Source organism: Rhinoderma darwinii, chromosome 4 (genome assembly GCF_050947455.1).
Source record: "Rhinoderma darwinii isolate aRhiDar2 chromosome 4, aRhiDar2.hap1, whole genome shotgun sequence".
NCBI lineage: Eukaryota > Metazoa > Chordata > Amphibia > Anura > Rhinodermatidae > Rhinoderma > Rhinoderma darwinii.
In genome coordinates, this window is record NC_134690.1 from 175,980,601 (window position 1) to 176,005,945 (window position 25,345).

A 25,345-nucleotide genomic window follows, 5' to 3' on the forward strand; every position below is an offset into this window, starting at 1 on the left:
TAACCAAAATTGCATTTTACGCACAATATATACAAAAACAACAAGGAAATGTAAAACATATGTTCAGGTATTTAACATTCTTTATCCCTCATGATATCTGGGCACCTGTCTAACTTATTTTTAAATTCACCCCCTGAGGATGTTGGAGGACTTTAAGTACAAAGTGGACTGTTATAAAGTTTGTTAAGCATCGATAACCTAGAGAGGAAATTGAAGAGCCTGCAATAATTGTCCTGACATGTATCACTACCTGCCATTCATAGAGCAGAAAGAAATAAGTCATTAGAGATGTGTTTGCTGAGCCATAAGAAGATGTCATTCAGCATAAAATCTCTCTCAAATAGTTCTGCTTTTTTAAGTGAGCAGAGGTTCACTATAAAAAAAGAAAAGCAGCACATGCTTGTATATAGAACACCAAGATATTGGAAAGCACTGTGCAGATATTGTCCTAACTCTCCACAAATATTGTCCCCATTGGGGATCTCAATTGCTTTGCCTAATCTCTCACACATACTACGGCCAATGTCTATAAATACCATTAACCTACCAAATTGATGTTAGAAAAAAATATGGGACAGATGGAAAGGAATATCATTACTGGATCAGAGTACTACGCAGAGTTTGTTTGTAGTCTGTAACCGTGGAGACACGTAGGTCTTGATAGGTGCTGTAAACACTAAACAGTGGGAAATCAAGACTTTACATTTTTATTTTAAATGCATTGGAGCAAAAAAAAAAAAAAAAGGATTGCAAATACACTACTCAACATTGCAACACCAGGAAGGAACAGTTTTGGAATTGTGGAAATATCAGGATCGATAGACATTTTAATGATTTGCAAATGATTAAAAAATTGTAAACAAAATATTCCAAACATTCAGTATCGAGTATGAGTGCCACACGCAGAAATACACGCACTTATACGCCTTGGCATGCTATCAATGAGGTTATTAATGGTAGTCTGAGGAATGTTATGCCACGCTGAATGCACATGGGCACGCAAAACATCAAGATTGGCTGTTGGCAACTCCCCTTGCAATTGCTGACCAGTGACGTCCTATATGTGCTCGATGGGAGGTAAGTCCAGAGATGCTGCAGGCCATGGTAACCTGTTTAGGCCACGCAGGCTGCTCACAGCAGCACGCGCAACATCTGGCCTGGCATTGTCCTGTTGAAAAACGGCTTTTGGAACACGTTGGAGAAATGGCCATACCACTGGTTCCACGACCAAATCAATGTAACGCCGAGCTGTTAGTGTACCTGAAATGAAGACCAGAGGGTCTGGCTACAATACATTATGCCACCCCATACCATAATCCCAAGAGTAGGACCAGTGTGACGTTCACTTGCGAAGGCCTCTTCATGGCATTGCCCACGTGGTCTCCAGACCAATCTCCGTCTATCATTGCATCCGAGACAAAAATGGGACTTATTGCTGAAGATTTATTGCCATCTTGCTGTGCACCATGATAACCTTTGAGTGCGGTGGTGTGTGGTCAATTAAACACCTGTAGCTGGACGTCTGTCTCGTAGCCGAATGTCGTGCAAACGCCTTCTGATGTTTTGTGTGGACACTGATTGCCGCCCTAGGCTTGGGACGTGAGGTCCAATTTTACTTGCAGTACAGGATGGATCACTACGTGCCGTTCTTCCAATCAGACAATCCGTCTGTGCAGAGGTTCGCCACCGCGCACCTCTTGCTGTCATTCCCATTCCTTGTTGTCCTCCAAACCTCCGGGACATGCAAAGTTGAATAGCCTAGGCGCGTAGCGATCTGCCGGAGTGATAAACCAAGATCTCTCAGTTCAAGTAATTCTGTCTCTCTCAGTTTGCGAGAAGTGGCGATAACTGGCACATCGATGAACAGGAGGCATCACACAATCTTCCCACACCACTTGATCCGATTTTTGAGGTTTCATGTGGCTAAAAAACTTTGCTTTCAATCTGGCTTTTATGCCCCTCCCACTTGCCACAGATTGGAGATTTGAAAATGTGATCATTTGCAGATCTTAGTGACACCTGCTACTTCCACGATTTGTATAATCTAACGGCGTGCCCTTCTTGGTGTTGCAATTTCAATGTTGAGGAGTTTATGAACATAAACTTTAAAAATAATTTTACTAAGATAAATGAGATAAAGAGAGCATGATTATTGTTGTTGGTATTATAATTTGGAGAGGTCATATATATCAATGACATTTGCACTACAACATTTGCATAAAAGCTTCATATCTGTACAAAAAATAGCTTTTTGACATTTAAATCTGTATGCCTGATGGTCTAAATAGTTTCTCTATAGTGTAGATCAGTATAGAGGTAATTATATGTTAGCTGCTGAAATGATGTAAAAATGTTAAGGAAAGATGATTAAATATGTAATGGGACTTGATTCAATTCATTCTCATCCTCATTATCAAGTCTGCTTCCACAAGCACTTTTAATATGCCAATAGATAATTAAATGTAGATGCATTTCATTGGTATGTTTCAATGCTGGTTTCTCAGTCCTAAAACACTCCATGGCAAGAATTAATTATATGTTCGTTGCTTGAAAATTACATTACTGGATTAATTTATTTAGATAAATGATGTAACATGGCTTACAGTAATTTTGTTCTTTTCTAATCACTGAAAGCCCTTGTAACAAGACATCATAAGTGGAAATCTGTTCTGCACTGCTGGTTGTTACTAGAGGGTCATTGATATGTGTCACCCACAAGTGTCCCAAGACAGTTAAGATCACAGCTGATAATACAGGAATTCCTATTTGGAATATAATACATCACATCACATTACAGAATGTCTTATATTGTACTAACTTATTAACAAGACTTATTGATAGTACTGTAAGTCCAGTATGGTTCTGACCACCTTTACTGGAGGAATAGAACATTAAACCACCCTTACTGTGCATATGTATTATCAACCAAATACCGTGTTTCCCCGATAGTAAGACACCCCCGATTGTAAGACGTATCGGGGGTTTCAGGGGGGTCGGCTAATATAAGCCGTACCCCGAAAGTAAGACATATGTCTTACTTTCGGGGAAACACGGGGGTATTGCCGCCTCCTGCCCACTTCCGCGCCGCCCCCCTCTCCATACGTCACCGCGCCGTCCTGTGATGGCGCGGGTACTGAGACTGTACCCACGCGATCAGCGGCAGGAGCACGGCTGTTATACACAGCCTGGCTCCTGTTGCAACTGCCGGAATCGAAGCGCGCGCCGATTCCGGCAGTTTAACCCATTAAATGCCGCTGTCAATAGTGACAGCGGCATTTAATGTGTTTGACAGAGGGGGGAGCTCCCTCTGTCACCCGATCGGCGCCCCCGCAAACAAATCGCAGGTCGCCGTCGGGTTTCCATGACAGCCGGGGGTCTAACAAAGACCCCCAGGTCTGCCTTCAGCATCTGCCTGTTAGGCGATGCCGGAGGCATGACCTAATAGGTTGCCTGTCAGTTTTACACTGACAGGCAATAATGCTTCGGTATACTAAGTATACCAAAGCATTATATATGCGATCGGCACATCGCATAGTGAAGTCCCCTGGTGGGACTAAAAAAAAAATGTAAAACAGTTAAATAAAGTTTGTGAAAAAAAAAATAATAATAATTCGACAAATTTTTTCCAATATAAGACATACCCCGAAAGTAAGACATAGTGGGGCTTTTGGGGATAAAAAGAAAGTAAGACACTGTCTTACTTTCGGGGAAACACGGTAAGTATGTTAATTGTGGAATTCATCAAAATATCATTTGTAGCATTTTTACCGCTGTTTTTTGTACTACAGTACAGTGCAATAAACACTTGATTTTCTGGATAAACTTGGCAACAATCTAATGTCGTCCAATAGAGATATCCTTTCATTAGGTTAAATGTAGACTGGCTGGGTTGGACTCTTTCTGGCAAGCTGAGCATACATATTAAAGCCACTTATACATGGCAGTATTTGGTTAAGAATTTTGATTCAGAATTCGTAGGAGAGGGTCCAAAACATAGAAGAGGTACAAATCTTTCCATATACCTTTTTTCTGTATAGGTTCCACTCCTGGCTTTGGCTCTTAAATACTTGAGCAAAATACAGCTGTGTAGAAATTTTTTAATGGGGAGATTGCTGTGTTGGTATCAATTGCTGGACAAAAAAATCTTTTGACGACCAGGGGTCACCAATAAACTAAAATGATTTTGTGAATTTCTTTGGCACTTAAAGGGGTTTTACCATCGGAGACATTTATGACATATCTACAGGATAGGTCACAAATGTCAGACCTCTGGGACCCGCATCCATCTCTAGAACGGGGCCCCTTAAACCCCGTTCTACTGCTCTGTGTTGTAGCTGAAGCGCGTGATTTCCAAAAATGAATTAAGGAGAAAGCGTAGCTCGCTGTAGTGAATGGCAGTTACAGAGGCAGCGTAGCATGTGAGCTACACTGTTTCTGTAATTCATGGTCGGAAATCACACGATTCAGCCACAACACAGAGCAGTAGAATAGGGTTGAGGGGGTCTCGTTCTAGAGATTGGTGCGGGTCCCAGCGATGGGACCCGCATCTATCTGACATTTATGGCATATCCTGTGGATATCCTATGGCACAGGGCGCAATCCAAGCTAAGTTTGGCCCGGCACCAACCTCATAGGTTGCCCTGGACAACCCCTTTACTTTTGCTTTGCACTAGTTTTGATGGATCTACCACATAGTATATTGGTAAGTGTATTCTTTTTTTTTTTTTATTAGTTCTACAAGTGAATGTGAAAGAAATAAACTAATGTCAAACAGTGTAAGGATTGAAGAAGCTTACAGTAAATAGCTAATCGGTTCTTGTTTTTTCTATTACTGTAACACTGTCATTTTTATTCTGATCTATATTGGGAAGATAGACGTTTTGGGCAGATAACACTCCCACTGACTTGTTAATAAAACATAAAGTTCACTCACCACATCAGTTAGTAAATCAGAAAAGCTGGAAGCAAAACGTTCTCCACAGCAGATCTGGAAGCTGCATCTCAGCATTATTACAACTGTTTATAGAAACAAGATAGAAGAAATGAAGATCATGACATGCCACCAACATATACTCACAACCCTGACTATTCATATGCATGTGGACTCTTAGATGAGGCGGAAGATGAATAACTAGCAGATGCTTCTGTCATCACTTATCTCTGGTTGAAAGAATAGTATCAGACAGGTAAAATCATCTATGTTTCCCTATTAAACAGTATCAGGGGACTGTCTGACAAAAATTCAATGTCCATGGGCAGCTTTACATTTAGATTCTACAAATCATTCCCACCATTGTTCCTCATTTTGTGCCAATCGGATTGTGTGGCTGTAGCTTTAAGATAAATGTTCATTATATCTTGTATGCAAGAACAGAATGGGTTTTTTTTATTAAAAAAAATAATTTAATAAATATTTTGTGATAATTGTGGATGCACAAAAATAATGTCTAGTGCTTTCCAGTTGAATTGCTTTTAATCAATCTCAATGTTCCCCTACTATTAAAAAATTTCACTTTAAAGCAGAAATTGTGCTAAATATCACAAAAATAGTAATAAAGTATATTTACAAAAAATTCTGATCCCTTCTGCCAATCTTTTACTCCTGTTCAAAGGGGCCGCAGCTCCACGTCACCAGCTACGTTCGTACATGGCACCACCCTCGTACTTATGCAGAGACTTCACACAACAGTCACATCACCACCATACAGGATGTAATAGATTGGCTACTGTTTCATTGGCTTCCAGTTCCATTTTCTTCTACCACTAAGAACCTTTGGACTTTGGCCACGCATTCTACCCTAATCTATTTTAAAAAAAGAGTTTTAACCAATGTACTAGCCATATATTACTAAATCAGAAATTAGAAAAGTAGTCAAAGTTTGGTCATTACATTTCTTTTGCTTGCAGAAATATGGTCAAGTAGAACAAACAAATTTCTTTTATCTCCACATTAAATGTTAATTCACACATTAGATATAGAGGCAATGGTGGTGCGGTCTATATGGTTGTCACTAGAAAAATAACAAGAAAGTCATATTTTGAAATCATAAGTATAAAGACGACGCTGGTATAATACTTTTCTGTTCATTGTTCCCCTACTGTGTATTTGGTGCCTCTACTTGTCTATTAATATGGGTTTAATCTTGCGGGATGACTACTCATGTTATCATATGGAACCCCAATGGTGTGTGTTATAATATGTGGTAGAAGGAGGATAGTCAAGAATGTTATAAAAAAAAAAAAAAAACATGCCCATATATTCCATCACTAGCCAATTTATTGAATTGGTTGTAATAGTTAGTTAGGCTAACCTAAGATCCATATCTGATACAATCACTAGGATTATTCTTGCTTCTCAATGTTAATACATAACATCTTTCTGATTTACTTACAGCTGTTTCGTACCCAAATTATAAGAAGACACCACCTCCAGTTCCTCCACGCACCACCTCTAAACCGCTTATTTCGGTGACAGCACAAAGCAGTACAGAGTCTACCCAGGATGCCTATCACGATAGCCGGACTCAAAGGATATCCCCATGGCCTCATGATGGCCGGGGCCATTACAACTCCACAGACAGCCTGGATAGTAACAAGGCCATGAATCTTGCCTTGGAATCGGCTGCAGCACAGCGCCATGTCTCTGAGAGCAAAAGCAGCTCTGTTAGGAGCACCAGTGACAAGGCTGTTCTTGTGACCAAGTCAGATATAATCATTAAGAAACGGCGTTCTTCAATAGGAATCCAGGTAGAATTCAATTTATATATTTCACTTTGTAAAATTGCTATGCTTTTTTAAGTAAGTCAAAAGTTTAACAAAAAATAACCGGATTACCATGGGTCATATGTAAATTAGCAACTTTTTTACCAGATAAATATCTCCACAAGAAGAAAACATACATTATAGTAATTTTATGTGGTTAAGTTCAATAAGCAGGATGAAGTACCTCTTCCTATAATTACTTAAAGGGAACCTGTCACCGGCATTTCACCTATTGAACTTTAGTTATCCCTCACTGGCCGCTGCTATAAAAAGTTCATTGCCGTTATTCCCTCTCCTAAACTCCTCCTCCGACTGTAAATGACGGCTTGAAAAGATTTTGCGCCTTTTATCGTAATAATCCGGTGTCACTTTGAGCGCACACCAGAAGAGGACATCAATTCACAAGCGCGGGATTTTATGTGCTGGGGAAAGGCGAGGAGCTGTCAATCAAAAGTTAGGAGGCGGGAAAAACTCGGGAAGACTTGAGGAATGAAGATATGACTCTTTTCAAACGAAGATTTGACTCTTTTTCAAACGAAGATATGACTCTTTTATGCTCATTAGCATACGGTGTGGGAACACTAAAAAACGGAATACTAAAGCTACAGAGCCGACTAAGAAGATAATTATAGGTTATAAAGAAATGATTTTTCACCCCCTACCACCTGGTATTGCTGGTTTAATAGGTGAAATGCTGGTCACAGGTTCCCTTTAAGGAGGACCTTCAAGAAGTTACCAAATAAAAGGCATAATGCTATATTTGGAGAAGCAGGATATTTGTGTAAAAAAAATTAAATTGCCATTTTTAGGATCCATAGTTTGGAAAATTATATTATTCTGTTGCTTTTGCTCCTAATCATTCTAAATTATGGATCTGATAGCCGCATATGTTTATGAACCTGTTCAACATAATATACTCTATAATTAATAATTTAGTTACGTTATATATTAAGGAGAACGAAGAACAGAAGGGTCGGAATTCTACAAATATTGTGGTAAATACGTTCGGAATATAAAGTAGGAATCGAAATATGGGTATTTAGTTTTATTGACTTAATATTTGTTATAAAAAACGGATGAGTGCTTATATAGACTTGGTTCATGAGGGTATCCAAGTACTAAACAATTCAAGGATAACTTCAAAGAGTGGATTGGTTTTGGAAAGATAATCTCATTTAAACCTCACTTAAACTGTACTGTAGATATATTGAAGTTCTCAAAGTGAAGATTCTGGGTAAAATATTACTCTTCTGAACAACATCCACTTTAATGTCAAAGGATTTGTCATATTTTAATCAGAAGTCTGTCTAGGAGAGTAGAAGTGTTTTAAACACTTAGGTCCTCCTTTATTATGCGATTTGCACCACTGTTGTGCTGTAAAACAGTTGCAAATTTAGGTGTTTTGCACAAAAAGTTGCGATTTTTAGCAGTTTATGCAACACCTGGCAAAAAATAATTTCCAGGATCTATGCCAGAAACTGGCATAAATTATAGCGGAAATCACAGCAATTCGGAGATAACGAAGATTTCACTTTTAGGCGCATAGACAGCCCAAGAGGCATGCACCTCATAATAAATTACTTGCATCTTACTCCTACAAGCTTCTGACTAAGGCTGAGTTCACAAGGGGCGGATACGCTGTGTATACGAGGGGCAGATACGCCGCAGGGAATTCCGCACCAAATTGTGGTTTTCGGTCAGAATGTCCGCTGCGCAAAACAGGTAAAAAAAAGCCTATATTCACCCATAGTCATGGCGACCCGTCCCTCTGATGTCCTGCAGCTGGCCTCTTGTGGTGCAGTTTTTCGCCCGGAATGTCCGCTGTGAAAAACTGCAGCACTTAGCCGGCCTACTAGCAGGCTGGCCTCCTAAGATGACGTTTCATCCCAGGAGACCGCTGCAGCCTTTGATTGGCTGCAGAAGTCACATGGGATGAGACATCATCCCAGGAGGCTGGCCTGGAAACACAGACTCCTTGGTAAGTATAAGATTTTTTTTTTCTGAGTTGCGTTTTTTGCAGCGGAATCGATGCAAACCCTCAGCAAAATATGCAACAACTGCTTTTCTGAATGGCGATTCTGCTCAGTATTTATATAGCGTTTTGATGAGATTTGTTCTATCTCATCCACTCTGCTGCTACTGTATTTGCTGCGGATTTTCCGCAATGAATTTAGTTGCGGAAAAACCGCAGTATTTACGCAACGTGTGAACTGACCCTAAGACTGGGTATGAAATGCCAGATTTAGTACATCTGGCCCTAAGCTATCAAATTTTCTGACTCATATGCATGTTAGCATAACGATCGGTATTAACATAACAGTGACCAAAAAACCGTTTCCCAATTAAGGATGTATTGGTGAAGGGGATAGGAGCTCATTTTGATAAGCTTAAATGACATTGGAAAATGTGTTATGAAAAATAATGAATGTTGTGTACAATTTTGTATGCAAATTATCATTTAATTATTAAAGAACTACTACTACAGGGATAGCAACATGGCAGAAGTTTGTATTGGTGGGAAATCAATGTATCGGAGTATGGGCTGAATAGAAAGCCTATGAGCCCGTATTCCGATACATCGACTTTCCGGAAAAAGCCGAACAGAAACGAAGGGGCTGAGCGCTCACACGTTCATTTTTGCGATTGGTGGGAGTCTCAGTGCTCCGACCCCCACAAATCAAAACGTTTGACATTTCACTATAACATGTCAGAAGTTTGTTGAATGTTTAGTTATACTTTTAAAAAAATGCACCCCCCATTTGAAAATGTGATGAAGTGAAATATAGTGAGGTGTATTGTTTTACCAGGTGCTTTATTTTACAAATAGGCGCTCCGTTCCAGGCTGCTGTTGGATCACGTAATCTCCATTCTATGACTACCCAAATCCTACTGCTTCTGCTTTTAGGCAGGAGAGGTCCGTCTCTCAATGCAAGTCTATGACACTCACATCAAGGTTCTCATAGACTTGCATTGGGAGACAGTCACTACAGCAAGCGCTGTAGGATTTAGGGAGTCAGAAAGAGATCACGTGACCCAACGGCGGCCTGGGACAGAACAGCTACCAATAAAATAAAGCACCCGGTAAGAAAATACACCACACAACATTTCACTTCATCACTTTTCAAGTGGGTCCTGCTTTAATATAATAATTTCTAGGTGGCATATGGGATAAATAAATAATATACCTTGTAGTTTAAGTAGTGAATAAATATAATATTAGTATCCCTGATAGTCTTGATGTTAATAATATCCATGGTAGTTTGAAGTTCAAGGTTGAAGCATTGTAAATTACTGGAGGTTTCCTTCCAATGCTTAGCATAGCATCTCCCTGACATATAAATTTTACAGGTACAATCATATCTGTATATGATCTATCCACCTAACCATTATAGATAATTGTGTAAATGTGGTAGGGTAGGATTTAATAAATAATGACCCTGGTGGCCTGGGGGGAGGGAATAATATCCCTGGTGGAATAGTGTGATTTAGGAGCTAATATTTATCATTGGTGGGAGAAGGTTGTTTAGGGATGAAATATAATACCGGAATTTTATCAAGGATAGATGTAATCATCTACATAAAACTCATACAAAAAAAATGACAGGTTTAAAAACACATTATTGAAGCTCTTTAAAGAGAATCTGTCAAAAATTCATGCTGCTCTGTCGGATGGCAACATAAAGTAATGACGGACATGCTGATTTCAGCAGTCTGTCGCTTATTACGTAGTGGAACGTAGTTTATGGCATTAAATAGTTATACTCGCGGTGCGGAGCCAGCGTTGCCAGCTTGAGTCCAAGTATATTTATGATACCCCTCCCCATCAAGCCACTGAATTACACTTTTCTTCCTATTACTGTGCATAGGACGAAAAGTGTCAATCAGCAACTAGAGGGCGGGGGGCGGTGGGGGCAGCGTGAATAAGGAAATATACTTGGACTCAAGATAGCAGCGCTGAGCACACACTGCAACTATAACCACTAAAGACTCCATAACTACGGCCCATTACCTAATAAGTGACTGACCGCTGAAATCAGGAAGGGCGGCATAAATGTGTGACTTATCTGCTTAAATGTAGCTTCATGTTTGGTTAGCATTAACTACACAAATTGTCTGTAATACTTTATTGAACGCAAGATATGCTCTGTGTTGAGGGTGCCGCTTACTGAATATATGACATTTGCCTAATTCACTAATATGTTTCTATGATCAGAATAATTCCCTTTATAAAAAAGAGACATCACATAAAAAAACAGTAAAAAGTCACATTTTCAGTGGTCTTTTCTATCAGCACATCAGAAGACATAGGCAGCCTACAGGGCTTTAAATTTCACAATAAAATTCTCCTGCCCCACTCTCTTTAAAGAATTATTTCTATTTACAAGGGAAACAATTCTAAATAAAAAAATGATATTTGGTAACCGCTATATATGCAATTCTGTACATGTTATTAGAGTTTCACATTTGGTTGATGTTGAAGTTACGCTTTAATACATTCTGATTCTCTCTTGATGACATAAAGGACAAAAAGGAATGAGTTAAAACACTTTATGAAGGGTAAAATTTGTAGACAAACCATTACATTTAAGCTCTACAAAATTTAAGGAGAAAACAAAACTGAACAATTACCACTCACGCATTAAATTGGATCGTTTAAAGGGGCCAAACTTGTTAAGTAGCATTTAAAAAGAAATTACTTACATCCCTGTTTGCCAGTCAGAGGCCAGTGTAGTAAATGCAAGTAGATTTGAAGCCATTTAATAATGCTTCGGTGGTAGTACTTATTATCTGTCACAGTACATTGGCACCAATAAATAAAAGTATCTATCCATTGTTCAAAGCTCCAGTTATAAACCTGTTTTAATAACACAAAATTTCGGAAATTTGCCTGGCAGAAAATTATATAAAACTTTGCCAGAATCCCTTTGCTAGATTTTATAATTTGCCTGTTTAACTTAGACAGAGCCGCCAGGAGGATACTGTCCAGCTGCACAAGGACTTCCCTGCGGCTTTGTACTATGGAACCGCAGGGTCCTTGTGTGCCACTGTATTCTGCACTGTGGGGCTCTGTACATGTATGTCAGATTCTAGTAGGAGAGATTACCTTCCGAATGAAATGTCCGATGGAACGTGGCATATTTTCCCTGGGAGAGAACTCTCCACCTCCGCGGCGGCCCAATCGCACCCTGGAGCAGGCGGAGTCCTTGGTTTCTATGAAAGCAGCCAGGCATGGGGAAGCTGCAGTGACATAGCTTCTCTGGCGGATCCCACAGAGCCGACATTGCCTTAAAGGGAACCTGTCACCAGCATTTCACCTATTGAACTTTACTTATCCCTCACTGGCCGCTGCTATCAAAAATTAATTGCCGTTATCCCCTCTCCTAAACTCCTCCTCCGACTGTAAATAACGGTCTGCAAACATTTTGCGCCTTTTATCGTAATAATCCGGTATCTCTTTGTGTGCACACACCAGCAGAAGACATCAATGCACAAGCACAGGATTTTGTGTGCTGAGGGAAGGCTTGGAGCTGTCAATCAAAAGTAAGGAGGCGGGGTAAACTCGGAAAGACTTGAGGAATGAAGATAAGACTCTTTTTAAATGAAGATTTGACTCTTTTCAAATGAAGATTTGACTCTTATGCTCATTAGCATATGCTGTGGGAACACTAAAAAACGGAATACTAAAGCTACAGAGCCGACTAAGAAGACAATTATAGGTTATATAGAAAGGATTTTTCACCCACTACCACCAGGTATTGCTGGTTTAACCCCTAGGCGCACCAGGACGCAACTGTACGTCCCTGCTGCCAGTGTCTTAGCGCACAAGGACGTACAGTTACTGAGTTTTTCCCGGTGCACACTGTCGGCGACAGTGTGCACCGGGAACCGGGAGGTCAGCTGTCGCCGACAGCTGACACTCCACTCTTGCCGACCAGCGGTCCTTTGCCGCTGGTTTCGGCGAATTAACCCCTTAAATTCGGCGATCAGGTGCAATCGCCGAATTTTGGGGGTTTCTAACATATCGGCAGACCCCGGTCCGAAATCGCGGGGTTTGCCGATAGTTACTATGGCAAACAGAAGCCAAACAATGGCTTCCGGGGCTGCCATGGACGGAAGCCCATCAGGACCAACCTTGGGCTGGTCCTGATAGGCTTCCTGTCAGAGTGACAGGAAGTCACTGTGTCGTTCCCGATGGCACACTGTCGGCGACAGTGTGCATCGGGAACTTGGAGATCAGCTGTCCCCGACAGCTGACACTCCAGTGTTGCCGATCAGCGGCTCATCGCCGCTGATTTTGGCAATTAACCCGTTACATGCGGGGCTCGATTGCGATCTCCGCATGTAGCGGGTTTGTACCACATCAGCAGCCCCCATGCAATCGTGGGGGCTTCTGATGCTTGTGATGGCACCAAGGGGCCAGACAACGGCCCCCAAGTCTGCCATGTATGTCAGCCTATGAGGATCAGCCTCTGCTGGTCCTCGTAGACCAACTGTCAGAGTGACTGTGACGTCACACTGACAGTTGGAATATGTTACACTACCTAGGAAGTGTAATGTATTCTAGCAGCGATCAAAGCTGCAGGTCAAAAGAATAAAGTGTAAAAAGTAAAAGAAAAGTTAATAAACAAAAATATAAAGTGTAAAAAGTAAAAAAAAGTTAATAAAAATGTTTTATAAAAGTGTACAAATAAGTTGTTTTTTCCTATAATAAGTCATTTATTATAGGGAAAAAATGAAAACGTTAAAAAAAAGTACACATATTTGGTATCACCGTGTTCGTAACGACCCAAACTATGAAACTATAATGTTCATTTTTCTGCATGGTGAACGCCGCAAACAAAATAAACGGAAAACTATGTCAGCATCGCTATTTCTTGGTCACCTCCCCTCCCAAGATATACAGGGTGGGTCATTTATATGGATACACCTAAATAAAATGGGAATGGTTGGTGATATTAACTTCCTGTTTGTGGCACATTAGTATATGGGAGGGGGGAAACTTTTCAAGCTGGGTGTTGACCATGGCGGCCATTTTGAAGTCGGCCATTTTGTATCCAACTTTAGTTTTTTCAATGGGAAGAGGGTCATGTGACACATCAAACTTATCGAGAATTTCACAAGAAAAACAATGGTGTGCTTGGTTTTAACGTTACTTTATTCTTTCATGAGTTATTTACAAGTTTCTGACCACTTATAAAATGTGTTCAAAGTGCTGCCCATTGTGTTGGATTGTCAATGCAACCCTCTTCTCCCACTCTTCACACACTGATAGCAACACCGCAGAAGAAATGCCTCCCGATCTGACCCCCTTATACTTTTATCTTTGGGGTCATCTGAAGGCAATTGTCTATGCTGTGAAGATACGAGATGTGCAGCAACTGAAACTACGGATACTGGAAGCCTGTGCTAGCATTTCTTCTGCAGTGTTGCTATCAGTGTGTGAAGAGTGGGAGAAGAGGGTTGCATTGACAATCCAACACAATGGGCAGCACTTTGAACACATTTTATATGTGGTCAGAAACTTGTAAATAACTCATGAAAGAATAAAGTAACGTTAAAACCAAGCACACCATTGTTTTTCTTGTGAAATTCTCGATAAGTTTGATGTGTCACATGACCCTCTTCCCATTGAAAAAACTAAATTTGGATACAAAATGGCCAACTTCAAAATAGCCGCCATGGTCAACACCCAGCTTGGAAAGTTTCCCCCCTCCCATATACTAATGTGCCACAAACAGGAAGTTAATATCACCAACCATTCCCATTTTATTTAGGTGTATCCATATAAATGGCCTACCCTGTAGAATAAAAAGTGATCAAAAAGTCGCATTTACCCCAAAATCATACCAATAAAAACTACAACCCGTCCCGCAAAAAACAAGACCTCCCACAGCTTTTTTGACGAAAAAATAAAAAAGTTACGGCTGAGAATAGCGTGTCCCAGAAAATAAATGATTTTATAGAAACGTCATTTTATTGTGCAAACGCTGCAAAACTTTAAAAAAAAAAAACTATACACATATGGTATCGTCATAATCGTACCGACCGGCAGAATAAAGTAAAACGTAATTTATTGCGCACGGTGAACGCTGTAAGAAATAAAGAATTGAAAGTGCCAAAATCGTTGTTTTTTGGTCACCTTAGCTCTAAAAAAGATCCTGTGGGGTCAAAATGCTCACTATACCCCTAGAAAAATTCCTTGAGGGGTGTAGTTTCCAAAATGGGGTCACTTTTGGGGGGTTTTCACTGTTTTGGTCCCTCCGGGGCGTTGCAACCAATCCAGCAAAATCTGCGCTCCAAAATCCAAAAGGCGCTCTTTCCCTCCTGAGCCCTGAGCCCTGCTGTGGGTCCAAACATCAGTTTACGACCACATATGGGGTATTGCTGTAATCGGGAGAAATTGCTTTACAAATTTTGGGGTGCTTTTTCTCCTTTATTCCTTGTAAAAATGAAAAAATTCTTTGTTTCCACAGAAAAATAGGTGATTTTCATCTTCACAGACTAATTCCACTAAATTCTGCAAAAAAACTGTGGGGTCAAAATGTTAACTATACCCCTAGAAAATGCCTTGAGGGGTGTAGTTTCCAAAATGGGGTCACTTTTGGGGGGTTTCGACTGTTTAGGTACCACAAGACCTCCTCAAACCTGACAAGGTGCCTAAAATATATTCCTAAAAAAAGGAGGCCCCAAAATCCACTGGGTGCTCCTTTGCTTCTGAGACCTGTGCTTCAGTCCATTAGGACACGAGGGCCACATGTGGGGTATTTCTAAAATCTGCAGAATCTGGGCAATAAATATTGAGTTGCGTTTCTCTGGTAAAACCTTCTGTGCTACAGATTTTTTTTCTTATTACAAATGAATTGCGGCAAAAAAAAAAAAATTTGTAAATTTCACCTCTACTTTGCCTTAATTCCTGTGAAACGCCTAAAGGGTTAAAAAACTTTCTGAATGTGGTTTTGAATACTTTGAGGGGTGCAGTTTTCAAAATGGGGTGATTTTCTTGAAAATATGAGAAATTGCTGCTAATGTTCTAAGCCTTGTAACGTCCTAGAAAAATAAAAGTACGTGAAAAAAAATGATGCAAACATAAAGTAGACATATGGGGGATGTTAACTAGTAACAATTTTGTGTGGTATTACTATCTGTTTTACAAGTAAACACATTTAAATTTAGAAAAATGGTAATTTTTGCAAATTTTTGCTAAAATTTGAAGTTTTTCACAAATAAATATTGAATTTATCAACCAAATTTTTTCACTAACATAAAGTACAATGTGTCACGAGAAAACGATCTCAGAATCGCTTGGATAGGTAAAAGCGTTCCGGAGTTATTACCACATAAATTGACACATGTCAGATTTGAAAAAATCGGCTGTGCCACAAGGCCAAAACAGGCTGCGTCCTAAAGGGGTTAATAGGTGAAATGCTGGTGACAGGTTCCCTTTAACATCATTAAGAGACAGAGCGACAAGGGTCTGAGGGCGGGGCGGCCTATGCTGCGTCTGGAAGCAGTAGTGGGACTTATATATATATATATATATATATATATATATATATATATATATATATATGGACAGTTACGTCACTAGAGCTACCCGACATATCCGTTAAACGGAGGCTGGTGCGGATGCCTAACAGTGGCATCCGTCACCCATAGGCTATAATTGTATTTATTTAATGGACACATCAGTAACAGGGTCATGAGAGTTCATGATGTATCTGTTAAAGAAATACCATTATAGCCTATAGGTGACGGCCACATCCGTTTCAGTCTACGTTTAACATATACGTTGGGAGCTTTTTCTTGATGCATAGGGCCTTACTCTTGCAGATTACAGTTAATAAGGGTGTAAAGTAGCCTGTCTTATGGTTACAGCCTTAGAGAAACGGGGAGGGAGGTGAAGCAGGTTAGTTTTACATTTTTATGACTGCCCTTTTGTATTACTTGGGGATTGCCAAGTTAGCAAATCGCTAACATGTTCTTGTAAGGTCACTAAAGATAAGCCTACAAGTAAAGAAGACGACATTGTAAATTGACTAACAATCATACTTTGCCTTATTTTTTCAAGCCATTCTCAATAATATAGCAAAAGGGATATTTTGGTTTAGGAACTAATGTTAACATATTAGCAGACGTTAAAAAATATGGCCAATAAAGTTAAATCTGCTTTTAATATGTCAAATTAAATCTTGTATCAAATGTCAGTGAGCACAATCTCTCTCCACTGCATCATGCCTGCCATCTGTTGGCCAGAATATAAAGCACATTTATACGGTTTGTAAATCCTCACTGCTCCGTAACGGCAAAGTACACTTAATGTTCACAAACATTTCTTATATATATTGTACTGAAATCAAAGCAGCAGAACAGTAAGGCCCTGTTCACACAGAGTTATTTGGCGCAGATTTTGACGCGGAAACGGCGTTGGAATCCACTCCAAAAACGGCCGAAATTCTCTCCCATTGATTTCAGTGGGAGGCAGTGTCGTTTTTTTTCCCGAGAGGCTTTTAGACGCTCACGGTAAAAAAAAAAGTATATATTCACCTGCCTTTATTTTGTCTTCCCCTTCTCCCCACTTCTGAGCTTATACTATGAGAACAGTAATTTTGGTAAAAGGAGCTGGGCAATGTGACCGGGAGTGAGTAGACACCTACCTACCCCTACAAGAAAAACCTAGTCCCGCCCCTTTTATTTTTCTTTCTAACACATTTCTTTCGAACTTATTTCTAACACATCAAACGAAACATGGAGAAAGCCAAGGTGTGAAGGACTCTTTTTTTTCCTCAAAAAATTAGTTTGAGGGGTTTGTAGAAGTGCCGGCAGACAAACAGCTAATATTTATTGGCTTCTCTTTCATTTCTGGGTTTAGTGTACCTTTCAATTGATGTATTTTAGGCTTTATGTAGTGAAACAAATATAAATCTTGGAGCATACACAGGAAAGGATATAAGTTACTCCCACTAATGTGTAGTTAATATACAGTTTTTTTGCCAGATCTGTAATTTAGTGTCTATAGGGAGTCTGAAGTAGTCTGAAATCCACCTCCTGTCGAATGATTGGTTCAGGCTGCTGCTGCTCTTGCCACTGCAAGTCTATCGCAAGCTTTCTAGGAGGTCAGTGCCGTGATGGCTGATTTACATTACATTACAAAAATTCAGGAAACTGCTGCGCATATACTGATGTAAATGAACCTTAGAAGGGGGAGATTCGCTTTAAGAATTCATGAACCCTTCTATTAAGTACATTCAGGCCTAGCTTCATCTTTGAAGTTAGTTAAAGTCTTGAGGGAGACACAAATAATCCGCTGAATCCAAATCGGTTTTACAATATCTTACCCAACATAATTCTGCATTTTCAATGGTAACTATAGACAGAAATGAGCAAATATGCATTGACGCCTTTAGGCTACATGCACACGTTTCATATTTTGTTGCGGTAAATACACAGCAAAACTGCCAAAAATTTGCAGGAAAAAACACAACTGAATGTGGTTTTTTAGTTTTCATGCGTTTTTCGGCGCATTTTCATGCTGCGGATTTTGATGTGAATTTTTACAGCACTAGGCAGATAGAATTCGCAAGAGAAAACGCAAGGTAAATTGACATGCTGCGGATTCTAAAAAACGCACCCAGGACAATTTCAGTCCTGAAAAATGCCGCACCGTTTGCATGAGATTTCCTGGAATCTCATTGACTGTGCTGGAACTGTATTATGCTGCGGATTTGCCGCACACAAATCCGCACGGCAAAACCACACGTAATACGCATCGTGTGCATTGAACCTAAAGGGGTTGTTTAGAATTTTTTTTATCTAGTCCTCTTATATATGTAGAATAAAGGGGCTTTGCAATTGTAAATTAATTAATTGTAAACATTGTAATGGCGCTCAGGTCCCCCTCTCACTCTCTGTGCAATGTGCGAGTGTGCCCCGCCATGTCACAAACTGATGGCAGTGAGCCATCGAGTGCTGTAGAATGGGAACGACATTTTTTATCTTTTTTGTAAATCATTGCAAAGCCTTCTTATTCTACAGAAATAAGAGGGTTAGAAAAAAAAAACAAAAAAAAAACCTTTTAAAGTGAATGTCCATGTTTGAACACAATTTTTTTAACTTTCTCTTAGGCCGGATTCACACGAGCGTGTGCGTTTTGCGCACACAAAAAATGCGGCGTTTTGCGTGCACAAAAGGCACTTAACAGCTCCGTGTGTCAGCCCTGTATGATGCTCGGCTGCGTGCTTTTCGCGCAGCCGCCATCATAATGACACTCCGTTTGGATGTTTGTTCACTGCTGTTGCGCGAATCACGCTTGTCCCACGGAAGTGCTTCCGTGTGGTGCGCGTGATTTTCACGCACCCATTGACTTCAATGGGTGTGTGATGCGCGAAAAACGCACAAAGAACGGACAAGAAAAAGATAAATGTCCAAATTCCTGAAAAGTAATCAAAAAGTCATATGCATTGAATTGGTACCATTAAAAACTTCAGCTTGCACAGCAAAAAACATGCCCTCACACATCTCCATGGACGAAAAAATAAAAAAGTTATGCCTCTCAGTATATAACGACACAAAATAATTTTGTTAGCAATATTTTTTTATTTTGTAAAAGTGTTACAGCATAAAAAAGCTACAGAAATTTGGTATTGCCGTATTCATATCGACCTTCAGAATAAAGTTATCATGTAATTTTTAAAACCCAAAAATCAATGGAGGCTATTTTTTTTCCATCTGCCCCACAAATTATTTGTTTGCAGTTTTTCAGTTCATTATATGGTACAATAAATGGTGCCATTAGAGGCTACATCTCGTCCCGCAAACAACGAGCTCTCATGTGACTATGTTGACGAAAAAATAAAAAACATGTCTTTTGGAATGCATGGAGAAAAAAATTTTAATGAAAAATTGCTGCGTCGGGAAGAGGTTAAAAGGGAAATCATCCATGCCAGGTAGCATCACTGGTATTCCTGAGATCAGGGCACAGTAAAACGGTGAGGATTGGTGCTGTCTAGGATGGCACCAATCGCTGCCATGTACTTGTAAGGCAGTAGTGATGGTGTCACCGCCCCCCTCCGATCGCTACCATTGGTCGGTCTGCATAGACCGACCAATCGTAGCCATGGCGGGCGTTTCAAACACCCTGCACCAGCTCTGCCCACCTCATTCCAGTTAGGATCGGTGAGCAGAGTTGGTGTGATAGTCTGTGAACCGAATACTTACCCTTGTTGAGGCCTTCTGTTCTGCAATTGTCATCTTCTGCATCTTCGGGCTTATTTACACGAGCGTGTTAAACATCCGTGGGACAGCCGTTGAAACAGCGGCCGTCCCACGGAGCTATGTAATTCAATGTGGCCGTTCACACAGCCATTGTTTCAACTGACCGTGTGAAGGGTCTGTGCGAAAATAGGACATGTCCGTTCTTCTTGTGCATCACGCATCCCTCCATGGACTCTCAACTATGGGGGATGCGTGACATCGCGTCCCGCAGCGCTGAGCACGGATGCACCTCGGATGTGAAAAACTGCAGTTTTTCATGTCCGAGATGCGCAGCGCTCGTGTAAATAAGGCTTTACTGTGTGATTACTGACTGATCATCATCATCAAGTGTACTGCTGCTGATTTTTTTTTTTATTATTTTTTTTTTTTAAAGCAGCAGCACTAGTGATTCCTGAATTTCCCAGCATCTGTGCTAATTTTTTGGCGCAGGTTTATTTTTTGGCAAATTTTTACTGCACCATCTTTTGGTGTGCGCCCTGCGGCCCCTGAGTGCTGAATCTATAATTCGCCTCAGTGGTAATTTGTTGACGCAGGTGTTTTTTGGCCTTTTTTTATATATAAAACTGTAAAAAAGTTTTACAAAAAATGACATATGTAGCTAGTACCTGCATAGGTAGGATGTTAGGGTAGCGATAGTTTAGGCATAGCTAGTACCTGCATAGGTAGAATGTTAGGTTAGCGGTAGTTTAGGTGTATCTAGTACCTGCATAGGTAGGACGTTAGGGTGGCGGTAGTTTAGGCATAGCTACTACCTGCATAGGTAGGACGTTAGGTTAGCGGTAGTTTAGGTGTATCTAGTACCTGCATAGGTAGGATGTTAGGGTAGCGGTAGTTTAGGTGTATCTAGTACCTGCATAGGTAGGATGTTAGGGTAGCGGTAGTTTAGGCGTAGCTAGTACCTGCATAGGTAGGATGTTAGGGTAGCGGTAGTTTAGGTGTATCTAGTACCTGCATAGGTAGGACGTTAGCAGTGACGTAACTACCGCTGTAATAGCCGTAGCGGCTGCTACGGGGCCCGTGGCATGAGGGGGCCCGTGTCGCCCGCAGGCACGGGCCCCCACCATGGCCGGAGGCTCCGCTAACTGCCGCTATGGCTGCTACAGCGTGACGCCTCTTAACACTACGGCAGAGCAGGGAGGTATCTCCCCGCTCTGCCATTAAACAAAATACATGTATCCCCTATCCACAGGATAGGGGATACATGTGTGATCGCTGGCATTGATAGGGAGAACGGGGGACTGAAAGTCCCCTGAAGTTCTCCATCATAAACCTCGGATTTCCGGGGTCTGTGTCGGCAGATCTGTAGAAATGAATGGAGCTCCGGTCGCGCTTGTGCGCATGCGTGACCAGCGCTCCTTTCATTTTTCTTGAGCTGCAAAGACTCCGGAAGTCAGAGGTTAGTCATGAAGAACTTTGGGGGACTTTCAGTCTCCCGTTCTCCCTATCGCTGCCAGCGATCACACATGTATCCCCTGTCCTGTGGATAGGTGATACATGTCTTTTGTAGGACACACTGTATGTCGCATTTTTTTGGGGGTTGGGGACGCTGTATGGCGTTCCCTACAGGGGGGGCTGTATGGCGTTCCCTACAGGGGGGGCTGTATGGCATTCCCTACAGGGGGGGCTGTATTATGTTCCCTACAGGGGGGGCTATATTATGTTCCCTACAGGGGGGTCTCTATGGCGTTCCCTACAGGGGGGGCTGTATGGAGTTCCCTACAGGGGGGGCTGTGTGGCGTTCCCTACAGGAGGGGCTGTCTGGTGTTCCCTACAGGGGGGTCTGTATGGTGTTCCCTACAGGGGGGTCTGTATGGCTTCCCTACAGGGTGGGGCTGTATGGTGTTCCCTGCAGGGGGGGCTGTATAGCGTTCCCTGCAGGGGGGCTGTATGGCGTTCCCTGCAGGGGGGCTATATGGCGTTCCCTACAGGGGGGCTGTATGGCGTTCCCTACAGGGGGGGCTGTATGGCGTTCCCTACAGGGGGGGCTGTATGGCATTTTCTACAGTGGGGGCTGTATGGCATTCTCTACAGTGGGGGCTGTATGGCGTTAGCGCCATACAGCCCCCCTGAAGATAACGCCATACAGCCCCCCTGTAGGGAACACCATACAGCCCCCCTGTAGGGAACGCCATACGGTCCCCAGTGTAGATAAGGCCATACAGCCCCCCCTTGCAGGGAACACCATACAGCCCCCCCCTGCAGGGAACACCATACAGCCCCCCTGTAGGGAACACCATACAGCCCCCCTGTAGGGAACGCCACACAGCCCCCCTGTAGGGAATGCCATACAGCCCCCCCCTGTAGATAGCGCCATACAGCCCCCTCTGTAGGTAGCGCCATACAGCCCCCACTGTAGAGAACGCCATACAGCCCCCCCCCTGTAGATAACGCCATACAGCCCCCCTGTAGAGAACGCCACACAGCCCCCCTGTAGGGAACGCCATACAGCCCCCACTGTAGAGAACGCCATACAGCCCCCCCTGTAGATAACGCCATACAGCCCCCTCTGTAGATAACGCCATACAGACCCCTCTTTAGATAGCGCCATACAGCCCCCTCTGTAGAGAACGCCATACAGCCCCCACTGTAGAGAACGCCATACAGAGTCCCCCCTCTTTAGATAATGCCATACAGCCCCCTCTGTAGATAACGCCATACAGCCCCCTCTGTAGATAGCGCCATACAGCCCCCTCTGTAGAGAACGCCATACAGCCCTCACTGTAGAGAACGCCATACAGCCCCCTCTGTAGAGAACGCCATACAGCCCTCTCTGTAGATAACGCCATACAGCCCCCTCTGTAGATAGCGCCATACAGCCCCCTCTGTAGATAGCGCCATACAGCCCCCTCTGTAGATAGCGCCATACAGCCCCCTCTGTAGATAGCGCCATACAGCCCCCCCCTGTAGATAACGCCATACAGCCCCCCTGTAGATATCTACAGATATCCCGTGTGGAACCCACCCCCCTAAGATTTATGAGCCTCAGATCCCTGACTTCATAGGCAGCTCAGGAACTCATTTTGAGACTGAAGGCCTCACAGAAATAGTTTTTTTTCAGTGAGAATTTAGTGAATTTAATGGTGGCCCAGATCAATTTATATGCCCAGCAATTTATTGCCCAGAACCCCACGTCATCATATGTTACGCCCTTCAAATGGATCCCTGTAGATGCAGCGGAGATGCTCAAATTTTGGGGCCTTGTGCTGCATATGGAGCTAGTAAAGAAGCCACAGATTGGGCAATACTAGAGTACAGATGTTTTGTACAACACCCCAATTTACCTCATGGCAATGCCCCGGACACGTTTTGAAGCTATTCTTAAATTTTTGCATTATAATAATAATGCACAGTGCCCGCCCTGTGATGACCCCACATATAACTGCATATTTAAACTCAGGCCTGTCCTTAATCATTTCTGCACCAAATTTCAAGAAGCGTATACCCCCAAAAGAATGTTGTAACATTTTAAGGGTAAGCTAAAATTCTGCAATTCCGACAATACCTGCCCAGTAAGACGGCAAGGTATGGGACATAAATGTACAAACTGTGCAAGAGTAGCTCAGGGTACACTTACAGGTTTCGGGTTTATGAAGGGAAGGACTCCAGGATTGAACCCCCAAAATGCTCCCCCGTCCTTGGAATTAGTGGGAAAATAGTGTGGGATTTGGTGCACCCACTGCTGGACCAGGGTTATCATCTTTACGTGGATAACTTCTACACCAGCATCCCACTATTTAAATACCTCTCCACCAGAAATACTGCAGCATGCGGCACTGTGCACAATATCCAGAGAGGTCTCCCTAAAGCACTGCTTGGCCAATGTGTCAGAAGGGGTGAGAGCAGGGCATTATGCAGCGAGAACGTGTTGTTCAGCAATCAGCAAGTATAAGGACAAGAGGGATGTCCTTCTCTTGACCACAATACATGGGAACGACAGCACCCCTGTCCCTGTACGAGTTACCACCACAGTGACCCACAAGCCAGATTGCATCGTGGGCTATAACAAGTACATGGGAGGGGTTGATTTCTCAGATCAAGTGCTGAAGCCTTATAGTGCCATGAGAAAAACAAGGGTGTGGTACAAAAAGGTGGCCGTGCACATGGTACAGATGGCATTTTATAACGCTTACGTACCATCCAAATGTGCAGGCCGAACAGGGTCATTCCTTAATTTTCAAGAGGAGATTATTAAGGTGCTGGTGTTTGAAAAGCAGGCAGGGGAGGGCCCAAGCACATCTGCTGAAAGTGAGGGCACCCGTATTGTACCAGGGCAACACTTTGCTTGGCATCGTTCCCCAAACTGCAAAGAAGGTAAGTTCACAAAAAAGGTGCAGAGTGTGTAGCAAAAGGGGCATAAGAAGGGACACCACTTATCAGTGCAACACCTGCCCCCTGAAAAACCTGGCCTGTGCATAAAGGATTGCTTGAAGGCTTACCACACATCTATGAATTATTCATTTTATTATTTATGTACCCTTTTTTATTCTCTGATTTACACATGCCCCCACATTATATATTGAAATACCAGTAAATACGGCCTAATTCAAATAAATTCATGCAGAAAACCTGTGGGGTCAAAATGCTAATTATACCCTTAGATAAGTTCCTTGAGGGATGTAGTTCGCTAAATGGGGTCACTTTTGGGGTGTTTCCACTGTTTTGGTCCCTCAGGGGCTTTTCAAATGTGGCATGGCGCCGCAAACTAATCCAGCAAAATCTGAATGCCAAATAGCACTCCTTCCCTTCTAAGCCCTGCGGTGTGTCCAAATAGCAGTTTATGACCACATATGGGGTATTGCTGTGCTTAGAATATTTTTTTTTATAAATGTTCGGGTGCTTTTTCTCCTTTAGTCCTTGTAGAAATTAAAAAGATTTTCATTTTCACGGCCTACTTCCAGTAATTTTTGCAAAAAAATGGTGGTTTCAAAATGCTAACTATACCATTAGATAAGTTCCTTGAGGGGTGTAGTTTCCTAAATGGGATCACTTTTTGGGTGTTCCCACTGTTTTAGTCTTTCAGCGGCTTTGCAAAGATGACAAGGCCTCCACAAACCAATCCAGCAAAATCTCAATGCCAAATAGGACTTCTTCCCTTCCGAGCCCTGACTTGTGTCCAAACAGTCATTTATGACCACATATGGGGTATTATTTTACTCAGGAGAAACTGCTCTACAATTGTTGCTTTTTCTACTTTAGTTCTTGTGGAAATGAAAAATGTTTTGCTAAACCTACAGTTTATTGATTTTCACGGCCTACTTGCAATAATTTCTGCAAAAAACATGTGGGGTCAAAATGATAACTATACCCTTAG

At 41.9% G+C, this 25,345-nt stretch overlaps 1 protein-coding gene across 3 annotated transcripts in view; it reads left to right on the forward strand.

Annotated features, from left to right (window-relative positions):
- DLGAP2 (DLG associated protein 2) overlaps window positions 1-25,345 on the forward strand; it is a 500,472-nt gene that overhangs the window by 412,027 nt on the left and 63,100 nt on the right. For all 3 annotated transcript variants that reach the window (XM_075861923.1, XM_075861924.1, XM_075861922.1), the window contains one exon: window positions 6,395-6,747. In XM_075861923.1, coding sequence (XP_075718038.1) covers window positions 6,395-6,747 — 353 coding nt within the window. The remainder of the gene's footprint in view (window positions 1-6,394; window positions 6,748-25,345) is intronic.